Raw genomic sequence first — 25,454 nt, 5'->3', positions numbered from 1 at the left:
GTGAGGCTGGATGAACACAGCAGGCCAAGCAGCATCTCAGGAGCACAAAAGCTGACGTTTCGGGCCTAGACCCTTCATCAAGGGTCTAGGCCCGAAACGTCAGCTTTTGTGCTCCTGAGATGCTGCTTGGCCTGCTGTGTTCATCCAGCCTCACATTTTATTATCTTGGAATCTCCAGCATCTGCAGTTCCCATTATCTCTAATGCTGTATGTTACCCAGCAGCATAGAAATGATCCACTGCACCATCGCTGCCAAATTTGTCATGTAATTAAAAGTCCAATGATGCCCATATGGGAAGTAACAGCATTATCTGATGTAAAGAACTGTTAGCCTGCACTTGGCTTTCACTGTGCTGTTAATTTCAGTTGCATGTTAACAATTCAATAAAGTATGTGTATTAAGAGTGGGAACGTTATATACCAGTTATCTCATAGTAGTGGTTCAACAAGAATGCAAGAAGCATAGACTTCTTGATTGACCAACCTCTTGTGGTCATTGTGAGGTAAGGGATACACTTTGGACAAACTAACAGGCAATGTCTTTCCATAAACAAAAACAGAAATTTCTGGAAAAGCTGCGCAGGTCTGGCAGCATCTGTGGAAAGAAATCGGAGTTAAGTTTCGGGCCCGTTGACCCTTCCTCAGAACGCTTAATTGCTGAGCTCTGGGGAAGGGTCTCTCGACCCGAAAGGTTAACTCTGATTTCTCTCCACAGATGCTCCCAGACCCACTGAGCTTTTCTAGCAATTTGTGTTTTTGTTTCTGATGTACAGCAACAGCAGTTTCAGTTTTTATGCAATGATTTACTGTACTTTGAATAAATAAATATTTATTTTGCTTGTTGTATTTTAGAAGTCTTGGTGTTTTTGGGCTAAGATAAGGTGATTACAATTTCGACCAAGTTTTAAACGACTAATTATTTTGCTTGTTGTAACTATTTAATGTAATCTATGTTTAAAGTCATTTTAAAGATTCAAGATGGAGGAAAGAATTTTCTAAGTTGTGGCATTGGTGGTCGTGCTGGGCTCTGGAAACACTTGGAGGGGAATAGAGATGTAAACAGTAGCAGTGTCATAACAGAAGTCTGAAAATGATGGTAAGAGGATGAGGTGCAGGAATTATAGGGCAATCATCTTGGGTATGGAGATGGTGAAAGCGATGGTCTTACAGTGTGAAAGAAAGATGATGGGCAAGTCAGCAAGTTGAAGTTTATGAGAGCAAGTTTAGGAGCATGTCTTAATCATACGTGAATTGTATTGAGTTGTATTCAAGTGCTTGGGATTAGGTGTTCAGGTGTAGGAATTAAGTTTAGGAGCATGTCTTTTCCAAGATTTGCCTTGAAATTTCTTTCTGTGATTTAAGTTTTTAGTTATGTTTCATCCTATGTCCTTTTCCAACATCTAATTTTTAAAAAATTATGTATTTTGGTACACTTTTTTATATATGTATGAGTGTTAAATAATTCCTATTGTTATTTCAGGAACTTGTGATTGATCAGTTGAAAGTGCCCATGAGATATCAAATATAATATTCATTAACGTCTGAGATGATCTCGTTCTTACTAGTGTGCCTGTTGCAGATACATATGTCCATAACAATATCAGTTAGAGGGATCACTGCACATCATGATAGAAAGATATTCTACCTTCACATTGAGAATACCCTCCATTGTGTTGTGTGGTACTATCACCATGCTAAATCAGATAGACCAAACATATCTAACAACTCCAGACTGGCATCCGTGAGGCACTGTGGGCCATCAACAGCAGCAGAATGTACTGCAACACAATCTGCAACCTCATGGCCCAGTATACCTGATACTCAATTATTACCATCAAACCAGGTTCAATGGAGAGTGCAGGAGGGCATGCCAGGAACTGTACCAACATCCCTAAAAACAAGGTGTCAACCTGGTTAAGCTACCAAATAGGACTACATGCATGCCAAATAGCCCAAGCAACAAGTGTTAGAGCTAAGCAATTCCTAAACTGATGGATCAGATCTAAACTCTGCAGCCCTGCCACATCTAGTTGTGAATGGTGGTGCACAGTTAAACAGCTCACTTGAGGAGGGGGAGGCTCCACAGATATCCCCCATCCTGAATGATGGAAGACCGCAACACATCAGTGCAAGAGATAAGGCTGAAGCACTTGCAGCAATCCAGCTTGGCCTCATTTACTGGTCCCAGCATCACAGATGCCAGTCTTTAGCCAGCCAGATTCACACTGTGACATCAAAAAAAGTTGGAGGCACCGGATATTGCAATGGGTATAGGACCTGACAACAGTTCAGCAATAGTACTGACAACCTGTGCTCCAGAACTTGCTGTTCCCCTAGCCAAGCTCCTCGTTACAACACTGGCATCTACTCAAAAATGTGGAAAATTTCCCAGGTGTACTTTACACAAAAAGCAGGCCAAATCCAACCCGGCCAGTCACCACCCTATCAGTCTACTTTCAATCATCAGTAAAGTGCTGGAAATGTCATCAATCATGCTATCAAACAGGTCCTCCTCAGCAATAACCTGCTTAGTGATGGCCAGTTTGGGTTCGACCAGGGCCACTCAGCTTCTGACCTCATTTCAGCCTTAGCTCAAACACAGACAAAAGAGCTGAATTCCAGAGGCGAAGAAAGTGTGACAGCTGTTGCTGTCAAGGTCACATTTGATTGAGTATGGCATCAAGCAACCCTCGAAGCATTGATCCAAAATTTGGAATCAGTGGGGATCAGGTGACAGACTGCCTGCTGGTTGGAGGCAGGCACATAGGAAGATAGTTGTGTTTGTTGGAGGTCAGTCAACTCAGCTCGAGGACATCAATCCAAGAGTTCCTCAGGGTAGTGTCCTCGGCCTGACCACCTTCAGCTGCTTCATCAATGACCTTGCCTCCATCATAAGGCCAGAAGTGGGGGTGCGCGCTTATGATTGCACAATATTCAGCATCTTTAATGACTGGTTAGATACTGAAGCAATCCATGTTCAAATGCAACACGATCTGGGCAATATTCAGCCTTGGGCTGATAAGTAGCAAGTAAAGTTCACACCATACAGATGCCAGGCAGTTACATATCTGATGACAGACAATCTAACCATAGTTCCTTGACATTCAATGGTGTTACCATCATTTAACCTCTATCGACATCTATTGATTAGAAACTCAACTGGACTTGCTAAATGAATAGAATGCCACACGAGTAGACCAGAGGCTAAGAATACTGTGGTGAATAACTCACCTCACGACTTCGCAAAGGTGCCACAAGGCACAAGTCAACAGTGTGATGGAATCCTTCCCATTTGCCTAGATGGGTGCAGCTTTAACAACACCAAAGAAGCTTGATGCTATCCAGAATGAAGCAGCCCTCTCGATTAACACCGCATCCACTCCCACCACCACCAACGCTCAGTAGCAGCAGTGTGTACTCTCTACAAGATACACTGCAGAAACTCACCCAAAATCCTCAGATAGCACCTTCTAAACCCACAATGCCTTCCATCTAGAAGGACAAAGTCAGCAGATACCTGGGATCATCAACACGTGCAAGTTTCCTTCCAAGCCACTCACCATCCTGACTTGGAAATACATTGCCATGACCCACTATCACTCGTATTCTTACATACAGATGAGCAAGGACGCCACTTTGATTGGGACAACACATCCACCCTAGGACAAGCCAAACGGAGACACGCACGAGAATTCCTAGAGGCATGGCATTCCAACCGGAACTCCATCAACAAACACATTGATCTGGAGCCCATCTACCACCCTCTGAGAAAAAGAACAGGAAATGACATCACCAACCCAAGGAAACCTAAACACATAAATAGAAAGTGGGATATAACACCAGCGCTTCATCGGAGGCTCACTGTTGATGTTATCTAGAATGGTGACGAAACATCTGGGAACAAACCTTCCAGCTCAGTGAGCCAGCTTACATCTGGAACAAAATAAAGACCCACTCTTTTGTGGATTGAAAAGAGGAGAGCACGACTGTTTTGGAGGTGGAACGAAGACGTTGGGTTGGCTGTGCACCCTGCAACCGGTGGATCTTAATGCTGGCTTCGGCCTAACGCTGGTTCAGGGGAGCAGCCAACCTGCAACGATGACTGCGGCGAGTGCTCGTGCCCCGGGTCAGGGGGTCCGGAACACCATCCGCATTTCCGTGAAGAAGGTGGATGAAGGTGCACCTGTGGACCGCACCTTCTTTGTGAAGAGGGTCCTGTTGGACTGTTGTGGGTTCGCTGCTGCGGACATTTACTGCCTGCAGGATTTCCCCGGAGGAGGTTTTTACGATGTGACCTTCAGGAGTGCCAACCTTTGCGAGCACTTCCTGGAGGTTTTCAAGGAGAAAGGAGGGGAGGGCCCCCTCTCTGTATTGACCGCTGTCCCGCTGTTCATGATGCCGGTGCAGAGGATCCGTATGGCGACTGTACACATGTACAGCCCGCATGTGCCAGCAGTTGATGTCCTGACCTTCCTTGGAAGTAACGTGAAGGTGGAAGGGGATCTAACCAACATCATGGACCCCTTCGGGATCTGGACCAGTAAGAGGCACGTCAAGGTGACGCTGAGGACGGGCGCGGACGGGAACATTGTGCACCTACTGTCCAGCTTCGCGATCGGCGGGAGCAAGGGCTACCTGACCTATGCAGGGCAACCTAAAGTCTGCCATGCCTGCGGTAGGTCAGGTCATGTGGCGGCCGACTGCAAAGCCACCATCTGCAGGGAGGAGGGACACCTTGCAAATGATTGCCCACAAGAAAAAAGCTGCAACCTGTGTGGGGAAGCGGGCCACCTCCTATAGGGCATGCCTGCGGCAGGGGACCACCTACGCCCAGGACGCTGGCAGGGGCAATGCGGGGCAAGCCCCCCCCCGGAGGAGAGGAAGGCACCAGGGCCCTGCAAGGACCCCCCCTATTGTGCAGGAGGGCCCAGCCCCGCAGGACGGACCCGAGGCCAGCAAAGCGCCCCTGCAGGTTCCGCTCCCCCCCGACAACCCAGAGTCAATGGAGGAGGTGACAGGTGACCCAGGGGAGTGGACGACGGTCCGGGAAAGCGAGGAGGAAGGCGTGCCGGCGGGCCCAGGCACCGCAACCATCAGGCGGGAAGAGGCAGCTACAGGGGGTCGATAAGAGCTCCTCTGACGAAGGAGATTCGGAGGAGGCCTGCCCAAAGCAGAAGCTAAAGATCTCAAGGGAGAAGGAAAGCAGCACCCCGCTTCCAGGTGACAGGAGGCATCCTGAGGCTCCCTCCGACACCCAGCCACATGCTGCTGGGGCCCTGGTGGGCCCCCCGGAACTTTCAGGCGGGAAGGAGGAAACGGTATGTCCCCAGCCTGGCCCAGAGCCGGACTCTCCTGCCTCCGTACCCCCGACAGGGGGATGCCACCCAGAAGGCAGCATGGACGGTTTCCTCAGCCCAGAGAGCGTCCAGCAGTTAGCCCGGGCAATGGGCATGAAGGGACAGATGGAGGGGCGGACTGGACCTTGGACTTGGGGAGGGTACTGCGGTCACTGCCCACAATGGGAGTACGAGTTGCGAGCATTAATGTGCGCAGTGTCAAGTCCACCGCAAGATGTGTGTCCATGTTGGCCTACCTGACCACCATCAAGGCGGACCTCCTGTTTCTGCAGGAGTGCGGGATACCGCACCTCGGCAGGTACGGGAAATGGTCCGGTGCCTGGACCTGTGGGCCTTCGATCTGGTCAGGGGGTAACGACTGTCACTCCTCGGGCCTGGCTATTCTGCTGCGGGGGCACAACTTCACCATCTCTCAAGTTCAGGTGGTGGGGGATGCGCCTCCTAGTGGCTGACGTCACCTACAGGAACGCTCCCCTGAGGCTGATCAACGTGTACGCCCCAGCGGTACGGAGTGAGCGGTTGGCCGTCCTGCAGCGGCTTCCACCCCTGCAGGCTACGTCCAGGCTGGTCATCCTGGGCGGAGACTTCAACTGCATCATTGATGCAGATGGAAGATCCGGCATGGGGACATTGGGTGGGGGGAGTCAACTGGATGTCACGTCCAGATTCCTGATGGGCATGGTGAAGGACGCCAAGCTGTTCGACGTCTTCAGCGCCCCTGCAGACGGAGCGCAGCGGAGATACACCTGGTCGCGGCCAGACGGGTCTATCCGCTCAAGGATAAACTTCCTGTTTGTGTCACGGGCATTCTTGGTCAGGTCCACCGGCGTCGAGCCAGTGTTCTTCTCCGACCACTGCTTCCTGCTGGCCGACTGTCACTTACAGGGTGACCAGCAGGCGGCAAGGGGACGTGGAAGCTCAACACAACTCTGTTGACCCCAGAGAACGTCGACGAGCTTAAGACGGAGTACGCTGGTTGGAGAACCGTGAAACCCCTCTTTGAGTCTCCGGGCGACTGGTGGGAGACGGTGAAGGAGAACATCAAGAGGTTCTTTGTCCTCAAGGGTGTTTGGAAGGCGAGAGAGGCGGGGAAAGCTGTCGCAAATCCAGAAAAGGGTGCAGAACCTGCTCCTTCTGCAGTTGATGGGGGTAGATGTCACAGAGGACCTCCGCGAGGTGAGGGACCAGCAAGCCTCGCTCCTCGCTGCGGAGGCCTCCAGGATAATCTTCCGGTCCAGGCTCCACTCTGTGGAGCAGGATGAGACATGCTTGTGTTTCTTCTTTCAGAAGGTGCACAAGGAGACCTCTGTGCTTAGCCGGCTGAAGGAGGACGATGGCTTGGTGACGTCGTCTCGGCCCGACATTTTGAGGATCAGCAGATCCTTCTATGCCGGACTGTACGACGCGAAGCCCACGGACAGCATGGCCTCCGAGTCGTTCCTGTCTATCACGGAGGTCTTAGATGACAGCACGAGGGAGTGGCTGGACCGGCTGATATCCCAGGACGAGCTGACCAGAGCCCTCAGGTCCTTCGAGAGGAATAAGACTCCGGAAGCGACGGCTTACCGGTTGAGCTGTATTCCGCTCTGTGGGACCTGGTCGGCCAGGACCTGCTGGAGGTGTACGATAGTGCGCTTCGGGCAGGGGAAGTGTGCAAGTCCATGAGGAAGGGCATCACCACCCTCATTTACAAGAGGAAGGGGGAGAGGGAAGAAATTAAGAATTGGCGTCCCATTTCACTATTGAACGTGGACTACAAAATCCTGGCCAAGGTCAGAGCCAACCGGGTCAGGGCTGCCCTGCAGTTGGTGATTCACCCTGACCAAACCTGTGCTGTGCCGGGCAGGAAGATCGCTGAGAGCCTCGCGCTCATCAGGGATACGATCGGCTACGTACAGGACAGGCGGGTGGACATCTGCCTCGTCAGCCTGGACCAGGAGAAGGCCTTCGACAGGGTCTCTCATGCTTACATGAGGGACGTCCTCTCCAAATTGGGGTTCGGGGAGGGCATCCGCAATTGGATCTGGCTGCTCTACGCCAACATCGTTAGCGTAGTCTCGATCAACGGGTGGGAATCGGACAGTTTTCCCATCAGATCTGGAGTTAGGCAGGGCTGCCCGCTCTCTCCTGCCTTGTTCATGTGCTGTGTGGAGCCCTTCATCGCAGCCATCAAGAAGGACGTGAGCCTGAAGGGTGTGATTATCCCAGGCAGCGGAGGTCTTCAGGTCAAGACCTCCCTGTACATGGACGATATCGCCGCCTCCTGCACCGATCGTCGGTCGGTGAGTAGGCTGTTCGACATCCGCGGCCGTTTGAACTGGCCTCGGGTGCCAAAGTCAATAGGGGTAAGAGCGAGGTCATGTTCTTCAGGAACTGGGACGACCGCTCCTTCATCCCCTTCGCCTTCAGGACAGACTACCTGAAGGTGCTGGGTATTTGGTTCGGTGGAGCTGGGGCATGCACTAAGACTTGGGAGGAGCGTATCACCAAACTGAAGCAGAAGCTGGGCAGGTGGATGCTTCGGTCCCCCTCCATTGCGGGTAAGAACCTGGTTGTCAGGTGCAAGGGGCTTTCGGTACTATTGTATGTGGCGCAGGCCTGGCTTATCCCCTGGACCTGTGCCACTGCGGTCACCCGGGCCATCTTCCACTTCATTTGGGGGTCAAGGATGGACCGGGTCCGCAGGGACACCATGTACAAAGACCTGTAAAATGGGGGGGAAAGGGCGTACCGAACCCCACTCTTGCCCTGATGGCTACCTTTGTGTGCGGCTGCATCAAGCTGTGTGTAGATCCTCAGTACGCAAACACCAAGTGTCACTACTTACTGAGGTTCTACCTGTCCCCGGTGTTGTGAAGGATGGGCCTGGCCTCGTTGCCGTGGAACACTCCGAGTAGTTGGACTGTCCCGTACCACCTGTCCTTCGTGGAGAAATTTTTGAAGGGAAACACCTTTGACCACAAGGCCGTAAGGCAGTGGTCAGCACGTAGTATCCTCGAGACCCTTCGGGAAAAGGAGAGGGTGGATCCCGTCGTGTGGTTCCCCATGCAGACTGCCAAAGTCGTTTGGCAGAATGCCTCATCGCCAGAACTTTCAAACAAGCACAAGGACATTGCTTGGCTGGCGGTGAGAGGGGCCTTGCCAGTGAGATCCTTTATGCATGCCCGGAATCTCTGCGCCACCGCACGCTGCCCTCGAGGCAGCTGCGGGGGAGGCGAGACTGTCGATCACCTCCTTCTAAAGTGTACCTATGCGCAGGAGGTCTGGAGGGGGATGCAGTGGTATTTGTCGAGGTTTGTCCCGAGCAGCTCCGTGACACGGGACTCCGTGCTCTACGGGCTGTTTCCCGGGACACACACCCAGACCAACATCAACTGCGCCTGGAGGACCATCGATGCGGTGAAAGATGCTCTTTGGTCTGCCCGCAACTTGCTGGTCTGCCAGCTGAAAGAACTGACCCCGACCGAGTGTTGCAGATTGGCACACTCCAAGGTCCAGGACTACGTGCTGAGGGACGCGCTAAAGCTTGGGGCAGCCAAGGCGCGGTGGGGAAAGACCACCGTATGAAACCCCTTGTCCAGAATAGAAAAAAAGGGCCCTATCTGGTAACTGGGCCCAGCTGGCGCCTTCCCCAACTGGTCAGGGAGCTAATGGGGACTGTGTGGAGAGACGACTGCCGGGGTATTTTCTTTGCTTTGTTTTTTTTTCCTTTAGTTGGTGTACGTACCCCCGGGTAACCCGGAGCAGCTTGCATGACTGGGTAGGTGTATAAATATGTTTTATTTTTTGTACATCTTATGAATAAAGTATATTTTTTTAAATAAAAAAAAGTAACGAAACGTCTGAAAACGAACCTTCCAGCTCAGCGAGCAAACTCACATCCAGAATACATTGCCATTTCATGTCACTGGATCAAAATCCTGAAACTTCCTCCACATGGTCATTGTAGATCAACCTGCAGAACGCAGACTGCAGCATTTCAAAAATATGGTTCACCGCCACCTTCTCAAGCACAACTAGGGACAGGCGATAAATGCTGTCCCAGCCTTCAACAACCATGTCCCATGAGTGAATTAAAAAAAAGCTACCATTAGCGTGTCATTTGTTCTTGGGCTGAGAGAATTGTTAGCAAAGCCAGCATTTATTGCCATCTCTGATTACCCTTCAGGAGGTGTGTTTTTCTTTAACTCTTAAATCTTGTAAAGCCTCTATTTTGAGTTTTTAGTTTGTAAGGATAGTAATACAGAGGCCCAGAGAAGAATGGCCCTCGAGAAAAACAAGAAACAGGATGAGAAATAAGAAAAGTGACAAGCAGAGAACTCCAGGGCAAGAATCAAAAAAGTCACATTGCAAAATAATGTGAACAGGACTAACAGTGTTAAAAAGACAAACCTTGAGGCTTTGTGTCTTAATGTACGGAGCATTCTCATTAAACCAGATAAATTAGTCATGTAAATAGATATAAACAGGTATTATGTATTTGGGATTACAGAGACATACCTGTGGGTTGACCAGGGATAGGAACTGAATATCGAGTAGTATTGGGTTTTTTAGAAGGACTGACAAAAAGAAAAAGGAAGTAGAGTAGGGGAGACTAAAACCAGAGGGCATAGGTTTAAGATGAGAGGGGAAAGATATAAAAAGGACCTGAGGGACACTTTTTCTCATGCAGAGTGGTGCATGTATGGAATAAACTGCCAGTAGAAGTGGTGGAGGCTGATACAATTACAACATTTAACAGGCATCAGGATGGATACATGAACAGGAAGGAAGTGGAATTTGTAACAGTAGAAACACCAGGGAGCAGAAAATATAGGGGAGTTTGCATATAGACCTCCAAACTGTAGTTGTAATGTTAGGGACAGCATTAGCAGGAAATTAGAGATACAAGTAATAAAGATACAGCTGTAATTATATGTGCCATTGATCTGTATTTATATTAGTCAAATCAAATCAGTAACAACACTATACAGTCAGAATTTCTGGATGTGTGTGGGATGGTTTTCTGGATCAATACGTTGATGAACCAACTAAAGAACAGGCCATCACAGACTGGGAATTGCGCAATTAGAAAGGAATAAAACGAGCCACGCAAGATCCTTTGGGAAGAATGACACTGAAATGGTAGAATTTTTCAATAGGATGGTAGAAGACATTTTTAATTCTGAGCATAGAAATGGTGAATCTAAATAAAGGAAACCACAGTTGTATGAAGCATGAGCTGGCTCTAATAATTTGGGGAACGTTTCTTAAAGGGATGTCAGTGTATAGGCAGTGGCACGCCTTGAAAGAGAGCATTGATGAAATGCAAAATAAAACATGAAAGGTGGCCTGCCTGGGTGTAACAAGAGAAATTACTGATAGTGTTAGATCCAAGGAGAGGGTAGACATATTAGCAATAAAGTACAGTAAATGAGGATTGGGAGCTATTTAGAGCCTTGACAAATTCAAGAGTAACTAACTAATTTGTATTTAAATAGCCTTTGTATGCTGTGGTGGGACTTTGAACTCATGTCTGTGCACTATTAATCGTGCCCAATGAATTAGTAATCCTGCAATATTACCATTATGTTGCTATCCTCCTTGTTAATACCTGTGTACCAAACCTTGATAGACTCTGATGGAATAAAATATGAGTTTTGTGAATATCCAGAGAATGTCATTTCACAAGTTACAAGAACGAGTAATCTCATTTTCAGTGCTATTGCAGGAGTTGCCTATCAGTCTTAAAGTATATCACACTGAAATGGAGCAGTGCTCTGCAGGATGGTGTCAAAAACGTACTTCTGCCATTTGTCTACTTCCAGAGAAGTAGAAAATTATATGGATGTATCAACTGTTCACATCTGATTAGTTACACATTTGATATCAAATTGGCTGCATACTGGTCCATAGGATGATCAAAATGGGAACATTCCGTATTAAAGCAAAAACCACATAAATGTTGAAGAAATTGTAACATTATTGCCTTATCCATAAATTTGTGCTTTAGTGGAAGCATTTAGTGTTTGAGGCATTAGTGGAATTAATGCACTTCACAGACACAAGAGCCAAGTAAAGCTTCTTGAGATTATAGAAGGATGGTACCAGACTCCAGAATGTATAAACAGCTGCTGCGCTTAAGATTTTAGGCCTAATGACAGCAGAAAGATTATTATTGAGAGCATATTCATTATATTAATGGTAGGTTTTATCTCTCTTTTACAGAAACTTGGTACAGATTATTTCTTGTCGGATTGCAATATTTTTTGGTTCCAAATGTAGAGTTCTCTATGAATGCCTAAAATATTGGTACTTTGATTAATGATTATTTATGAACATACTAATTGCTGAAACACGTGGTTAAGAAATATGGTATCAGACAATTGAAAAGGTCACCTCTTCATATCCTAGACTGTGCTAATTCTATCAGCACACCCTCATTATTAAACCAGTGAAATCTACAGTGACTCCATCACATTCAATCAGTGGATAACATAGGTAAACTCAATTCCTTTTGTAAGCGACTTGGCCACTAGTTTATGATCTCACTGGCATTCAAACCTTCACTACGAGGATATGTGCAAACTAGATATGAAGATGCTGAACATTAGCAGTGACAACTGGAAGACAGCTGATGACACCTGTGACTTCTGGGGACTGGCTGTTTTGAAGTGTTTTGGAACATGAAGTGAAAAACCAATGTAGCTGAGAAGAGGACCGGGGCAGCAAAATATGCACCGTCTCAGCTCACTGTCACCTTCTGCTGCGGAAGGTATCATGTCAGAGTAGGACTTCGAAACCACACCAGGTGATACTTCACCCAGAATTGATCACCATGATGTCAATCATTGTCTTGACTGTCACCATGAGACAAGAGGGGTGAGGAGGTCAGCTTTACATTGAAGAGAGAAATGAAGTTTTATATTTCTGTGCACACTGAGCTGTTCAGATGCTTGGGTCTCAGGGTGGTGTCAGCACTGTATTTTTGGGGTGAGCACCCATGGACTGAAGAGGAGAAATCAGCAGTTTTCCTTTAGAAGATATATATGCATATAAACTTGGATTAGGACATGATTAGCCCAGATGGAATTGACCCTACAAAATAGTCTGTTTTACTTTCCATGCTTTGGATTACATTGCAAGAATTGCTAATGGAGCAAATTTACGTTAGGGCTACTGGTGTACTGCCTCGGCACAGGGCAATAGATTGGAGAGAATGAGAGAAAATTAAAGAGACCTAAACTTATTTTCATTTTGCAGGTTGGGTTTGACATGACCAAAGAAGCAGCAAGGAAATGCTTTCAGAAAAGTGGTCTGAAGCCTCATGATGTAGATGTCATTGAGCTTCATGATTGCTTCTCAGCTAATGAACTCATTACTTACGAGGCTCTTGGACTTTGTCCTGAAGGTATTTGTTGCTTTATTTAATTATTTCCTTACATTCTGAATTGACTTGTGATGGTTCCATTGATGTGTTATTCCTCCCACAAACTAATGTGCCCCAAAGAAAGGGAGTTGTTAGCTGAATGAATTGTGATTGAAGGTTTATTAAGGAATATAAAATTGTCTGTTTACTAGGATATTATAACACCCATTTCATGGTTGTAAATTACAGATATTAATGTTATTTGAGCAGTTTTTCTTTTCTTGTTGATTCGTTACATATTTTCTTGATGTGTCTTAATTGATGTAGCCATATGTCGGTTGCTATCATTGATAAATCAGAAGGATATTTTGCTTAGAACTGGCAAAGTAGAGGTTTAGATGCATAATTTATGTAATGAAGAAGTTGCCTATCATTAGCAATACTAAGTGGAATTGGGGAGAAAATTACTGCAGATGCTGGAATCCGTACTGAAAATCAAGAAGTTCTAGAAATAACAGTGGATCAGACAGCATCCGTAGAGACAGAACAAACTAATATTTCAAGCCTAGATTACTCTTCGTTAGTCATACCATCTTGGTGACTATTAAAAAGGTGATCGGTTTGTTAATTGTAAAAGAAGAATGTCCCAGCCTATGTGGAGAAGGCAGAAGAATGGCACAAGGTGAAAGGCTTATTTGGAGAGCTAGGAGTCATTCCTCACATTCACATCTGCTCTTGCATGTGGTGTGAAGAATTTGCCACTTCACTGATTTTACAGATTCTATAACCTCTTTATGAAGTAACTTTGACTCTTACCCCAACCCCAAGGTTATTGATTCAAAATCTGGATTCCCTCCACAAACACTAGCTCATGAATCACCTTTAGCCAAATTTTAACAACAATGCTGGCATTTTTTTTATATCTAAAATCTGCTTCTGTTGGCTTTTTTTGAATAGAAATATGAGTTTGGTCTTTTTCCTTGTACTCTGTTTATAAACACACATTGAAACTGTCTTGAAAAAGTTTTACGCATCCCGTGCAGACTTGAGGTGTAGTTGCCTTGCAACCTATTAATCAAAGTAGGTTCAAATTCTGTTTTAACTGCACGAACTAGTTCATCTGTCTATTGAAAATCAGTAATTGCTCTTTCTGTTTATATAATTTTCCATTTATAATTTTTCTGATTCTTCACTGGATAATTTACACCATTAGATAATTTGTATGGAACTGAACCACACAAAATAGGAGTGTCGTAGTTTGATTCTGTGTTAGCTAATCTCTTGGGTACTGGTGAGGCTGTAATAACTTACTCGTCTTTCCTTGGCCAATGATGTAGAAAGAAAACCAGAGTTTTGCATTCCTGATTTCTGATGAGCAACTTGAATTGGGGAAGGAATATATATATATATAAAGGAAGTAGAAGGCAAGATTCCTTTTAGCTAAGAGGCTGCTACCTTCAAACAATGAGACAACATTCATTTCATTCAAGAAAGCCCTTAAATTTGGTCATTTGACTAATGTACTACTGTGCCAGAGTGAATTACTACTTATAGGAGACAAGAATAAGGAAAGAAATTTTAAATGGCTGTTCAAAACCAGAATTGAATCTGTGAAAATTAGAGACTTGTTAGAGTCACCAAAATGAAATATAAAAACAAAATGCCTGAATTTATCTAATTATTTGTCAGTTATCTTTGTCTCCAAAAACATATTTCCCACATTAGTATGTTAATTTCTAATGCCTTTTGCTGACTGATGTTTGTTCTCCTAGGTAAAGCTGCAGAGTTGATTGACAAAGGAGATAATACATATGGTGGAAAATGGGTCATAAATCCAAGTGGTGGACTGATATCAAAAGGACATCCACTAGGTGCTACAGGTATTCCTATGTTTATATTCCTGCAATATTGGCCTGCAATATTAATGCTGATTGACAGCAACTAACCTGAACAATATGCTAGAAGATAGGAAATAGAATACACCAGATCTAGCCTTCTAGCCATTTTAAAATGAACTGTAGAATAGAATTTGTAGGAGTATAGAAGCAGATCACAGCAGAGTAGGTAAATCCTGCACCCTAATTTGTTAACTTCAGCACAACACAGCCTAATAATACAACTCAGCAATAAAATCTTGAACACATGTTATACGGTTTTCCCTTTACAGTACGGAATAATTTAATTAGTAAAAGGTCTACAATGTGTTAGGCTCCTTAGTACTATGAAGTATTTTCTATTTTTATGTGAACGATTCTGTAGTACTGATAGCTGCAACTGAGCAACTAACTATACAAGTAGTTTAAAAATCATCGTTGTGATTTTGATTGATTCTGTAACTTGTTCTGAAGACTATATAGTCTCATAAAACAGAAACAGTAGGTTAAATGCTGAAATCAGCTCTTTGCTGCCAGTGATGCTGAAGTTCTCCACATTAGACACTGACAAAGCTTTCCCAGTCTAAAATCAGGTTGACATCTCTGAATTAATGAGCTCTTGTGCTGCTAATCTCACTGATGTGGAGGTGCTGGTGTTAGACTGGGATGGACAAAGTCAGAAGTCACACATCACCAGGTTATCATCCAGCAGATTTATTTGAAATCACAAGCTTTGGGAACACTGCTCCTTCATCAGGTGAAGTGGAGGGAAGCACACAGGCACAGAATTTATATGCATAGAGATAATGGCAAGATAATTTTAGGTAAGTAAGAGAGTCAAAAGCTAAGTACAAATAGTGTGAGCAGAGTATTGACAGGTTGATATTTTCACTCCCTAAACTTGTTAAAGAAACCATCCCCTATAGACAAGCGCTGCATATATACAGGATCTGCTCAGATGAGAATGAATATGATGGACATTTACAGATGCTGAAACGTACCCTCATAAGAACAGTATACAATGCTCAGCTCATTGATTGCTAGTTCCGAAATGCCAGCAGCAAAAAACCACAACAACCTCCTCAGAAGACAGACACGGGGCACAACTGATAGAGTACCCCTCGTCGTCAAGTACTTCCCTGAAATGGAGACACTATGTAATGTTCTTCGCAGCCTTCAACATGTCATCGATGACAGTGGACATCTTGCCAAAGCAGTCCCTATGTCTCTACTTCTTGCCTTCAAACAGCCACCTAACCTCAGACAGACCATTGTTCGTAGCAAACTACCCAGCCTGCAGGAGAACAGCGACCGCAACACCACATAATCTTTCACAGCAACCTCCTGTGAGACATACCTGATCATTGACATGGAAACTACCACCACACGTGGAATCACCACCCATCACAGTACATACTCATGAGTTGGCCAACATTGTCTAGCTCATACACTAGAGGCCAGGATAGCCCGAGGCCCAGTATGTCAGTGAAACCGTGCAGATACTACTACGATGGATGAACGGACACTGAGCGATAATCGCCAGGCAGGAGTGTACCTTCACAGTCGGGGAACACATCAGCAGTCGAGGACATTCAGCCTCCGATCTTTGGGTAAGCATCCTCCAAGGCAGCCTTTGAGATAGACAGACAACAATACAGCTTCACCAAGAAGAAACTGATAGTCAAGTTCTGTACCCATGAGGACAGCCTCAGCTGTGATCTTGAGTTCATGTGGTGATACATGGAACCCCACCATACTGTTCTATGTAAAATCTTCCTTAGTGTTCTATTTTGACAGTTACTTTGATAACTTAGTATCTCTCTACCTTAATTATTTTGTACAGTTTTAGATTACTTCTAACTTTGTTTAGACCCTCATGATGTGACTTTTACCTATCATGTTATTCCACCCATTTGGTTTGTCTCTAGCACTAACTTATTTTTGATTTTTTTTGCAATTATCTCTCCACCTTAATTAATCCGCTCATAAATTGTCCCTTCACTTGCTTTTCAGCCTTTGACACTTTACTCTTTTGATAGTATTGATCACCTGCAAAGACTTGTTATTCAGCCTATCAATACTCCACTCACACTATTTGTATTTGTTTTCTGACATCCTTAATTACCTGGAATTATCTTACCATTATCTCTCTGCATATAAATTCTGTGCCTGTGCACTTCCCAGCACATCACCTGATGAAGGAGCAGTGATTAGAAAGCTTGTGATTTCAAATAGACCTGTTAGACTGTAACTTAGTGTCCTATGAATTCTGACTTTGGTCATCTCACTTTTTAAAAAATCTTGAAAAATTTGCACAATATTTAGTGAGTTGTAATTGGGCTTTTCATCCACTTATTCATAATTACTGCTAAGAAGCTTTATTGTCCCTGGGAAATTAATTCTACATTTGTGGAATGTCAAATTTCTCTATTATTATGATTAAACATTTTCAATTTTTATGATATTTCATCCTATGTTATTGTGACATGTCATCCTTAATGCTCTCTGCGCAGTCCAATCAGTTGTTTCATTCTCCATAAATGAAACTTAAAGTGAACAATGTTACTTAATCTACTCTACATCCTAGTTTGCTGTTGGTAAGAATTCTTCAATGTGATTCACTGCTTGCCTGTTTAACAATAGCATTGCCATTGCCAGATGACTAGTGATCCTATTGACTTGACACCAGTTTCAAACTAGCAATAGTAAAGGGAAAATCCATGCCAAAGAACTTTGTGAGTAACTTACTTTGAGACTTTGCCACTGACTACAATATCTGGGCCATTATCCATGAGCATTCTGCACATTACATTATTAGAAGAAGTTGATGGTAATCTACCATGAATATTACGGATTACTGCATATCATTGGCTGACGGAATGCAATGTGGTAACTGGCTGTGTGCAGAATCATTGGAAGTTCCATCACCTCCCAAGATGCCCAAGATGCCCAACATCCTGACTTGAATGTGTATTGATTCTCATTGGCTTGGTATTCTGGAATTGACTATCCATTGTGGATGTATTGTCCACACAGGACAGCAGTGATTTATGGAGAAGAGCCACCATTAATATCTCATGGCAGTTAGAATGAGTAAAAATGTGCACCTCCGCTGACACTCTAACTGTCTCTTAGCAAAATAATAAGTGCCTATTGATTTATTTTTCTTCAAAAAATGTTCTTGAACCTTTTTCAAATTACTGAATGTTGCCACCAATTGACCAGGCACCATGAACAGTTGCATCTGTGCACTTGGCTCACGTGGCAACTGCTGACACAAGTGCCGTTTCTCTCCCAACTGATATCACTGGTGTGAACCATTTAGTTGATGCCAGTGCTTGTTTATGTCTGTTGCTGTCACTTGACCACCCTCTCTCTGGTGCGTCATGTCTGCTGCTGGGCCGCGCCCTCACCACAGTGTTCCCGTCTCTAGCTATCGTGGGACGCAATCTTTTCTAGTCTCGGGACAACTAAGTAAGATTTTTAGTAGAAGACAGGAGAGATCAGTTTGGATTGTAGTGTTTCTTAAAATGTTTTTTGCACGTGTGAGCAACCCTGTTTCTTGATTGTTAGATGCTGTTTAGAAAATTTTGCCGTGTTCAGGAATAGATTGAGTAAGTGACCATGGAGCTGATGCAGCCTGTTTTATACTAATAGAAATCTGCCAACCTTTCCTCCTAACATAAGATTACTTGCTTATATAAGCTGATAAACAGTATTTATTTCTGTGACTGGATGAAATGTAATGTCCCTTACCTCCTGTTGAGGTCTTGTTGCCTTAATGACTTCCTCTTGCTTAAGTCAAGTGCAGTGAAAGTCATGGCTGACCTTCCCACTCACATGCTTTTTGAGGCCCTTGTGGCCAATTAAGGGCCAATGCAGGGATTCCTCCAGCAGCAGCTGGGCGGTGACAATGCTATGTAGCAAGGCTGCCTAGTGCAGCATGGTTGTTTCCCTACACAGTTGGTGGTAGCCTGTACTCTGCACAGAGCCCCTCCCACAACAATGGCAGTCCTGCTGTAGGGCTCCCTGCAGTCCTAACAATGACCATCACTTTCTGACACTGCTGTGACTGAAGAACTTACAGCCTTCCGACTGACAGCTCTTGGAGTTGACTCCTTCACCTTCAATGATCTGCAAATCATGGAGCTAGATATTAGAATGTGTGATAGGATTTAATCCTGCTGTGGCCCCCAGAAATGGTTGTAGTGGTGTTGCTTCAAGCCACTGGATGAGGCCATCACTGCAAACCATTAAATTCAGCCTTATATATGCTTAGGGTAAGTGCACCCTGATAGGGATAACTCCTTGTTTGAAGCACTGATTGTGAATACGTCTCTTGATAACATACAGCCTTGCATCAGTTCTTGCATCAAACAAAACTTCAGGTTGAGGGTTCAATAACACTCAAAATACCCCAAATTATTATATTCCAATAATTATAAAGGAAGATTTCATAACAAATATTACTGGTGTCATTTAAAATATAATCTGTTCCAATGTCATTAAGTTTGAGATAAATTAAAAGGCAGTTTCTTTACTTTCTTTTTCACTCTCCTTTCTCTCTCTTCCCCTCAATAATTTTCCTCTATTCTTTTACCCTTTTTTACTTACTTGTAACTCTATTGCTGTGACTTCTCACTCTCCCTTGTATCCACAATTCCACGTGTTCTCTTTGAGTTTGGAGTTTTGCCTCAGATTCTGCTTGAAGTTACTCCATTTATGGAATTTTATGATGAAAGGAACAATAGCCTTTTATGTTTCTGTGTTTCATGTCAGGTTTTGTAAGCATTTGCACCGTAAATTAGCAGTTGCAAACTCAGTGTTAGCTTTTAATGTTAGATAACAAAGTGTGGACCTGGATGAACACAGCAGGCCAAGCAGCATCTTCGGAGCACAAAGCTGATGTTTCGGGTCAGCTTTTGTGGTCCTAAGATGCTGCTTGGCCTGCTGTGTTCACCCAGCTCCACACTTTATTATCTCAGATTATCTAGCATCTGCAGTTCCCATTGTCTCTTAGCTCCTAAAAATGTTCTCATGTTTTGTTTTTTCACTAAGACGTAAAAATAATACTCCAAAAAATAAATATTAGCTAAAAACAAAGTGTTGCAAATACTCAGCATGTTAGCCAGCATCTATACAGAGAAGAGTTAAAATTTCACGTTAAAGTAACTTTTATGTTGTTTCAATTGCAAGCATCCTCCTACCCCCTGCACCGTATTTAAGTTTTGAAGAAACATGAAATATTTTGTAGTATCATGGTGGCTGATATGTCTGTTGTTAATCTCCAAAGGCACTTGATTTTGTTTGTTATATTCAGTGCCAGTCTTGGTTATTTTTCTCTATTTTATGAAAGTTTCTCTGTTCCAGTTCTAAATTATTAATGCATTCCAAGCTGTTTGTTTTGTGTCTAGCAGGAATTACATTGGAACCTGCTAAACACTTCTCATTCAACATTTTTTTTCCTGATTTAAAACCTTTCCAAGGGAAAATGCCTTTCATCTCATCTGTTTGGGTTTCACTTAAAATCCAATTGCTCTGAGGCAAAAACTGCTATGAAGTTATTTACCTTTGCTTCCATCTGTAGTCCTACTGATAGAAACAGCATTGTGATTCCTCAGCATTAATCTTTCGATTCAGTAATCCCCTATTCCACACACTGTTCAAATGAACCGCTAAGTAAGGCCTGATAATAGTATAGGTAGTGACACTTGTTACAAGCCAAACAGCACAGTTTAGTTGACCCTCTTCTTTATGAATCAGACTACTATATTTATCTCACTGTAAATATTTCCAATCTTATGCATGAGTTTCCTGTACTACAATGTGAAGAGCCACTTCCAGCAAACTCAGTGAAACCTGACCTCAACCTTACAATTTGACTAATGCCCCATTACCCACTCAGACCTTACTGGTATTTCTTCTGGGAGTTTTCTGAATGATGGATAGGGTTATTTTACTGTGCAAAGTCAGGGAAAAATAGGCGTCTCACAGATCATTGCTGAGTTAGCTAAGCCCAGCCAGTAGAAATGGACCAACACGGTGGGATTTTGTTACTGTCACGTGTGCGGGGATAAAAGCTGAGCCCTGAAATTTATTCAATGATATCTGCTAGAAAGTGAATTTGTGTCACAGTCAAATGAGGACAGCATCAGCTTCTTGATGTTGTTGAAGAGATTGTTGGTATGTAATAAGAAACTAAATGACTACCAGTGTCTGAAATGTTCTAAGATTTGTCAGCACATTTAGGACATGAAGGAAAAAAGTGGGAGAGAGGTTTTGCGCTATGCCTGAAATTCCTTTATATTTTGTGGTGATTCCATAAAGCTTTTGCATTTTAGCTTCTTAAACATCTTATCAATGGCTCAACCTGTTTCAGTAAAGAGGTAAATGCCTGGCTCAAAGATTGGTGTGGGAGAAACAGTTTTGAATTCAGGGATATTGAGCTCATACTGGGGAAGGAGGGAGCTCTTCCAATGGGGCGTGCTCCACCACAATCATGCTGGGACCAGAGTCATGGTGAATCTCATTACTAGGGCTGTAGATAGTACTTTAAAATAAATTGAGGGGAGTGGAGGTTCATTTGCATGTTGCATGGAAAATTATGGAAAAAGTGAAAGGCGGGAAGGCCCAGCAGTAGTTATTAAAGTTTCCAGAACAAGTAATTGAACAGAGAGTATGGAAAGGGTCAGGAATCTTAACTTCAGGCACAGCAGCTAAGGAGCCAATTATGAAATGGAGTGCAGTCAATGCAGGATTCAGGGTGCCGTACTTAAAAGCACTCAGTGCATGAAACATGGTAAATGTGCTTGTAGCAAAAATGTAAATTAGCAAGTATGATTTTGTAGTTGTCACAAAGATGAGACTGGAAGGGAATCAGGACGATGAACTGTATGTTCAAGGATATACAACCTATCAAGAGGACATGAAGGTGTGCAGAGGGGGTGAAATTGCCATAACAGTAAGAAATAAAATTAAGTCAATCACAAGAAATGAAGTAGACTCGTAAGGCATAAAATCTGTTTGTGTAGAGTTGAACCACAAAAGAAAAAAGACCCCGATGTGAGTTATGTAGCAGTAGTCAGGATGTAGGGAAGAATATAAATCAGAAGATAGGAAAGGCATGTAAGAAAGGCAGTACTGCAATAATCATGGGGAACTTCGATATGTAGATGGACTGGGAAAATCAGTTTGGTAGTTGATCTCCAGAAAAGGAATGCACGGAATGGCTGCGAGCTGAAGGGTTTTTTTTGGAGCAGCTTATCGTCGAGCCCAATAGGGAACAGGCAATTCTGGATTTGGTGATGTGTAATGAGTTAGACTTGATTAAGACACGAAAGGTGAAGAAGCCCCCAGGGGACAATGACTATAATATGATAGAATTCACCCTGCAGTTTGAGAAGGAGAAACTGGAATCAAATGTAACAGTGTTACAATAGAGTAAAGGTAACTACAAAGATATGAGGGAGGAGCTTGCCAGAGCTGATCGGAAGGGAGGTACTCAGCAGGAAAGATAGTGGAGCAAAATGGTAAGAGTTTTGGGGGTAATTCAGGGGGCACAGCAGAAGTTCATCCCAAAGAAAAAGAAACATACTAAAGGGACAATGGGGAAACCGTGACTGATGGCTGAAGTCTGGGACAGCATAAAAGTAAAAGAAAAAGAATACAATGTGGTGAAGATTAGTGGGAAGCCAGAGGATTGGGAAGCCCTGAAAAAGCAGTCAGGGAGAGATAATGAAATGTGAGAGTGTTTTTCAGATATCTAAAAGGTAAGAGACTGGTATGAGTGGATGTGGGATCCCTGGGAAATAAGACTGGAGAAGTAGTAATGACAACAAAGAAATGGCAAATGAAATGAATAGGTGCTTTGCAACAGCCTTTACAGTGGAAGCCACTAGCAGCATACTAGAACTTCAAGAGAGTCTGGGGGCAGAGATTAGTGTAGTGACCATCACTAAGGAGAATGTAATCGGGAAGCTGAAAGGTCTCCAGATGGATAAATCACTTGGACCAGTTGGACGACCAGCTAGTAGGATAGCTGAGGAGATTGTAAAGGCATTGGTGGTGATCCTTCAGGAATCACTGGAGTCGGGGAGAGTTCCAGAGGGTTGGAAAATGGCTAATGTAACACCCCTGTTTAAGACAGGAGGGAAGCAGAAGACTGACAACCATAGGCCAGTTAGCCTGACCTCGTCGCTGGTAAGATTTGAGAGTCGATTATTTAGGATGAGAGTACAGAGTACTTAAAACTGCATGGTAAAATAGGGCTGAGTCAGCACAGCTTTGCCAACAAATCTGTTAGAATTCTTTGAGAGGTAATGAGCAAGTTAGACAAAGGAGAGCCAGCGGACATGATCAGTTTAGACTTCTTGAAGGCCCTCAACAAGGTGCTGCACAGGAGGTTGCTAAATAAGGTATGAGCCCATAGTGTTAGGGGCAAGGTATTGGCATGGATAGAGGATTAACTGACTGGCAGAAGGCAGAAAGTGGGATAAAGGGGTCTTTTCCAGGCTGGTAGCTGGTGACTAGTGAAGTTCCACAGGTCTCCGTGTTGGGATCACATTCATATCAGCCGTTACTGATCTGGACAAATGAACTGAGGGCATTGTTGCTAAGTTTGCAAAAGGCACCAAGATAGTTGGAGGGACAGATAATGTTGAGGAAATGGGGAGGCTGCAGGAGGACTTGGGCAGACTGGGTGAGTGGGCAAGAAGTGGCAGATGGAATACGCTGTGGGAAAGTGTAAGGTTACGTACTTAGCCTACAACTTTATTGTTTTGAACAATTTTCTGAATGGCGAAAGGCTTTGGAAGTCTTTCACTGACTGATCAGGCTTTTTCATGAAGTTTCAGGCCTATATGCTTAATTTTTTTTCGACTTCCTAAGTTACAAATGATTGCAACTATAGCTGTTTATAGAACTTCTAAAAACTAGCTGAAGGAGTAAAACTAAATGATTTTGTCATTTTGCAGCTTTTGTTTCACACTTGCCTTTGCATTTTTAAAATTTACGTGAGCAATGAAAATCTACATTTAGATGATAAGTAATATACATGTATGAAAAACATCTTCAATTTTGACGCTGGTTACAAATGATGAGAGTCAATTACTGCCACTTTCAGTAGGACTGGAAGGCAAGTATAATGGTAATAGTTGATTATTTATTTTATATGTGCTGTAAGCAATCATTTAGATGCATAAAAGATCATGACTCAAGAAGATCTTGCATTTAATATTTGAAATATCAGAGTTTGAAAATTCAGTATCTTGTTTTTAGACTCAAAACTAATCTGTGAGGGTTTCGCAAGGAACTCAGTTTCTTCAGAGCTGGACTTGATCCATGAGTGTAATCTACTAGACAAAAATCAATGTTATTTTTTAACCTCTGGTTTTACATCTTGATTTTATATACCTTTGGAAATCATCTTGCTGCTTCTGATTAATTTGCTTTTCACATTTTACCAGCTTCAGTTTTCTGCTAACATTTTAGATCAAACTCCATCTGGAAAACATATTCTTTGACTTCATAACAGGAAATTATTTTTTTTAAACAGCCCATATGTTCACCATATTAGCAGTGACCACTAATTGTACTATTGAGAATTTAATATTTGGAAGATTTCAGCAGAGAATTTAAAAAACTGCCAGTCAAAGGTCTAATGTGTACTTTTAAACAGTTGTAAGAATGTAAGATAAGGCTACTGCACCTTTTATGTTATATATACACATACATATACATATATAATATATGTAGTCTTTTAACCTTGACCCTAGTTTGAATTTCCCTGTGCACTCTGCATACAAATATAATCAGAAAGGGATTGTTGGACCATTTTTACAGATGAATCATTATACGGAATGTGTATCATAAGATCATTTTTAAGCAAAAGAGGAAATAGCAGCTTTCTTTCTGTTCCTTTTCCTTTCTTTGGCCAGAAGTTGTCATATTTACAATAGGACAGTAACAGATGTTTTCCAGTCTAATGGTGGTCTTCGGATATTCTTTGGTCAATGGATAAGGCAACAGAAATTTCCAGGCATCCTTGGAAATGTTACTATGTCAAATTCAGTCTTTTTTTCCACAGTAGACTGGAAATTAGGGCATAGAATAAAATCAAGTGCTTTCCTGATGGTGCAGTGGATTCACTAGCTACAAGCACACAAGCAAAGATTTTTTCCTTTCCCATCTTAGAGATATTGAACTTACTCATGTGCCCATTATGAATTTTGATGCAACGAGTTTGGAGGGTGATTCAATCATTAGAGGGAAATGAAGCATCTGAACTTGAACTTGTATACATTTAAATGTTCACTTCTGGTGGAAATCATTGAATAACAATCAAGAGCAGAAACCCTGAATGATTTCGCCTCTTCAAATCTTTGGGTTGGCTATGGTCAGCTGACTCAATGTAAGGGTTGACCATGCAACCTTCGTGCATGTTTCAGCTATGAAAATCCTTATTCATTCCAAGTAAATCACTGGTACTGATGTTGTCTTCTGTGCAGCATGACCCTCCTGTTTTTGAAAAGCATCCTTTGGCATATAGTGTTGTGTACAATCATCATTGTCACTTGTTACTCCAGAACCACAGTCATGATATGCACTGTCAGTCGTCTCAAGCACAATAGTTCCTTGGGAGTGCAGGATATTGACAGGTGATATTGCATAACATAATTTTCACATGCCTGCCACATGCATTTTGTAACTTGCATTTGTTCATATTATCATCTGTTCTCACTTGATCAACATCAGTGCCTGGAACAGGTTCATGGACAAGGAGAAATTATTCATTTACTGTTCAAAATAGAAATCGAAGACTAATTTTCAGAAGTGGATTTTCATTTCAACTTAATTGATCAACACAGAAAGCAGAAA

The 25,454-nt window shown here is 43.4% G+C and overlaps 1 protein-coding gene across 2 annotated transcripts in view; it reads left to right on the top strand.

Annotated features, from left to right (window-relative positions):
• scp2a (sterol carrier protein 2a) overlaps positions 1 to 25,454 on the top strand; it is a 91,285-nt gene that overhangs the window by 20,207 nt on the left and 45,624 nt on the right. For both annotated transcript variants that reach the window (XM_048539344.2, XM_048539345.2), the window contains 2 exons: positions 12,600 to 12,747; positions 14,478 to 14,585. In XM_048539344.2, the coding sequence (XP_048395301.1) occupies positions 12,600 to 12,747; positions 14,478 to 14,585 (256 nt within the window). The remainder of the gene's footprint in view (positions 1 to 12,599; positions 12,748 to 14,477; positions 14,586 to 25,454) is intronic.

Source organism: Stegostoma tigrinum, chromosome 8 (genome assembly GCF_030684315.1).
Source record: "Stegostoma tigrinum isolate sSteTig4 chromosome 8, sSteTig4.hap1, whole genome shotgun sequence".
NCBI classification, from domain to species: Eukaryota; Metazoa; Chordata; class Chondrichthyes; order Orectolobiformes; family Stegostomatidae; genus Stegostoma; species Stegostoma tigrinum.
This window is presented reverse-complemented; position numbering and strand designations above follow the sequence as displayed.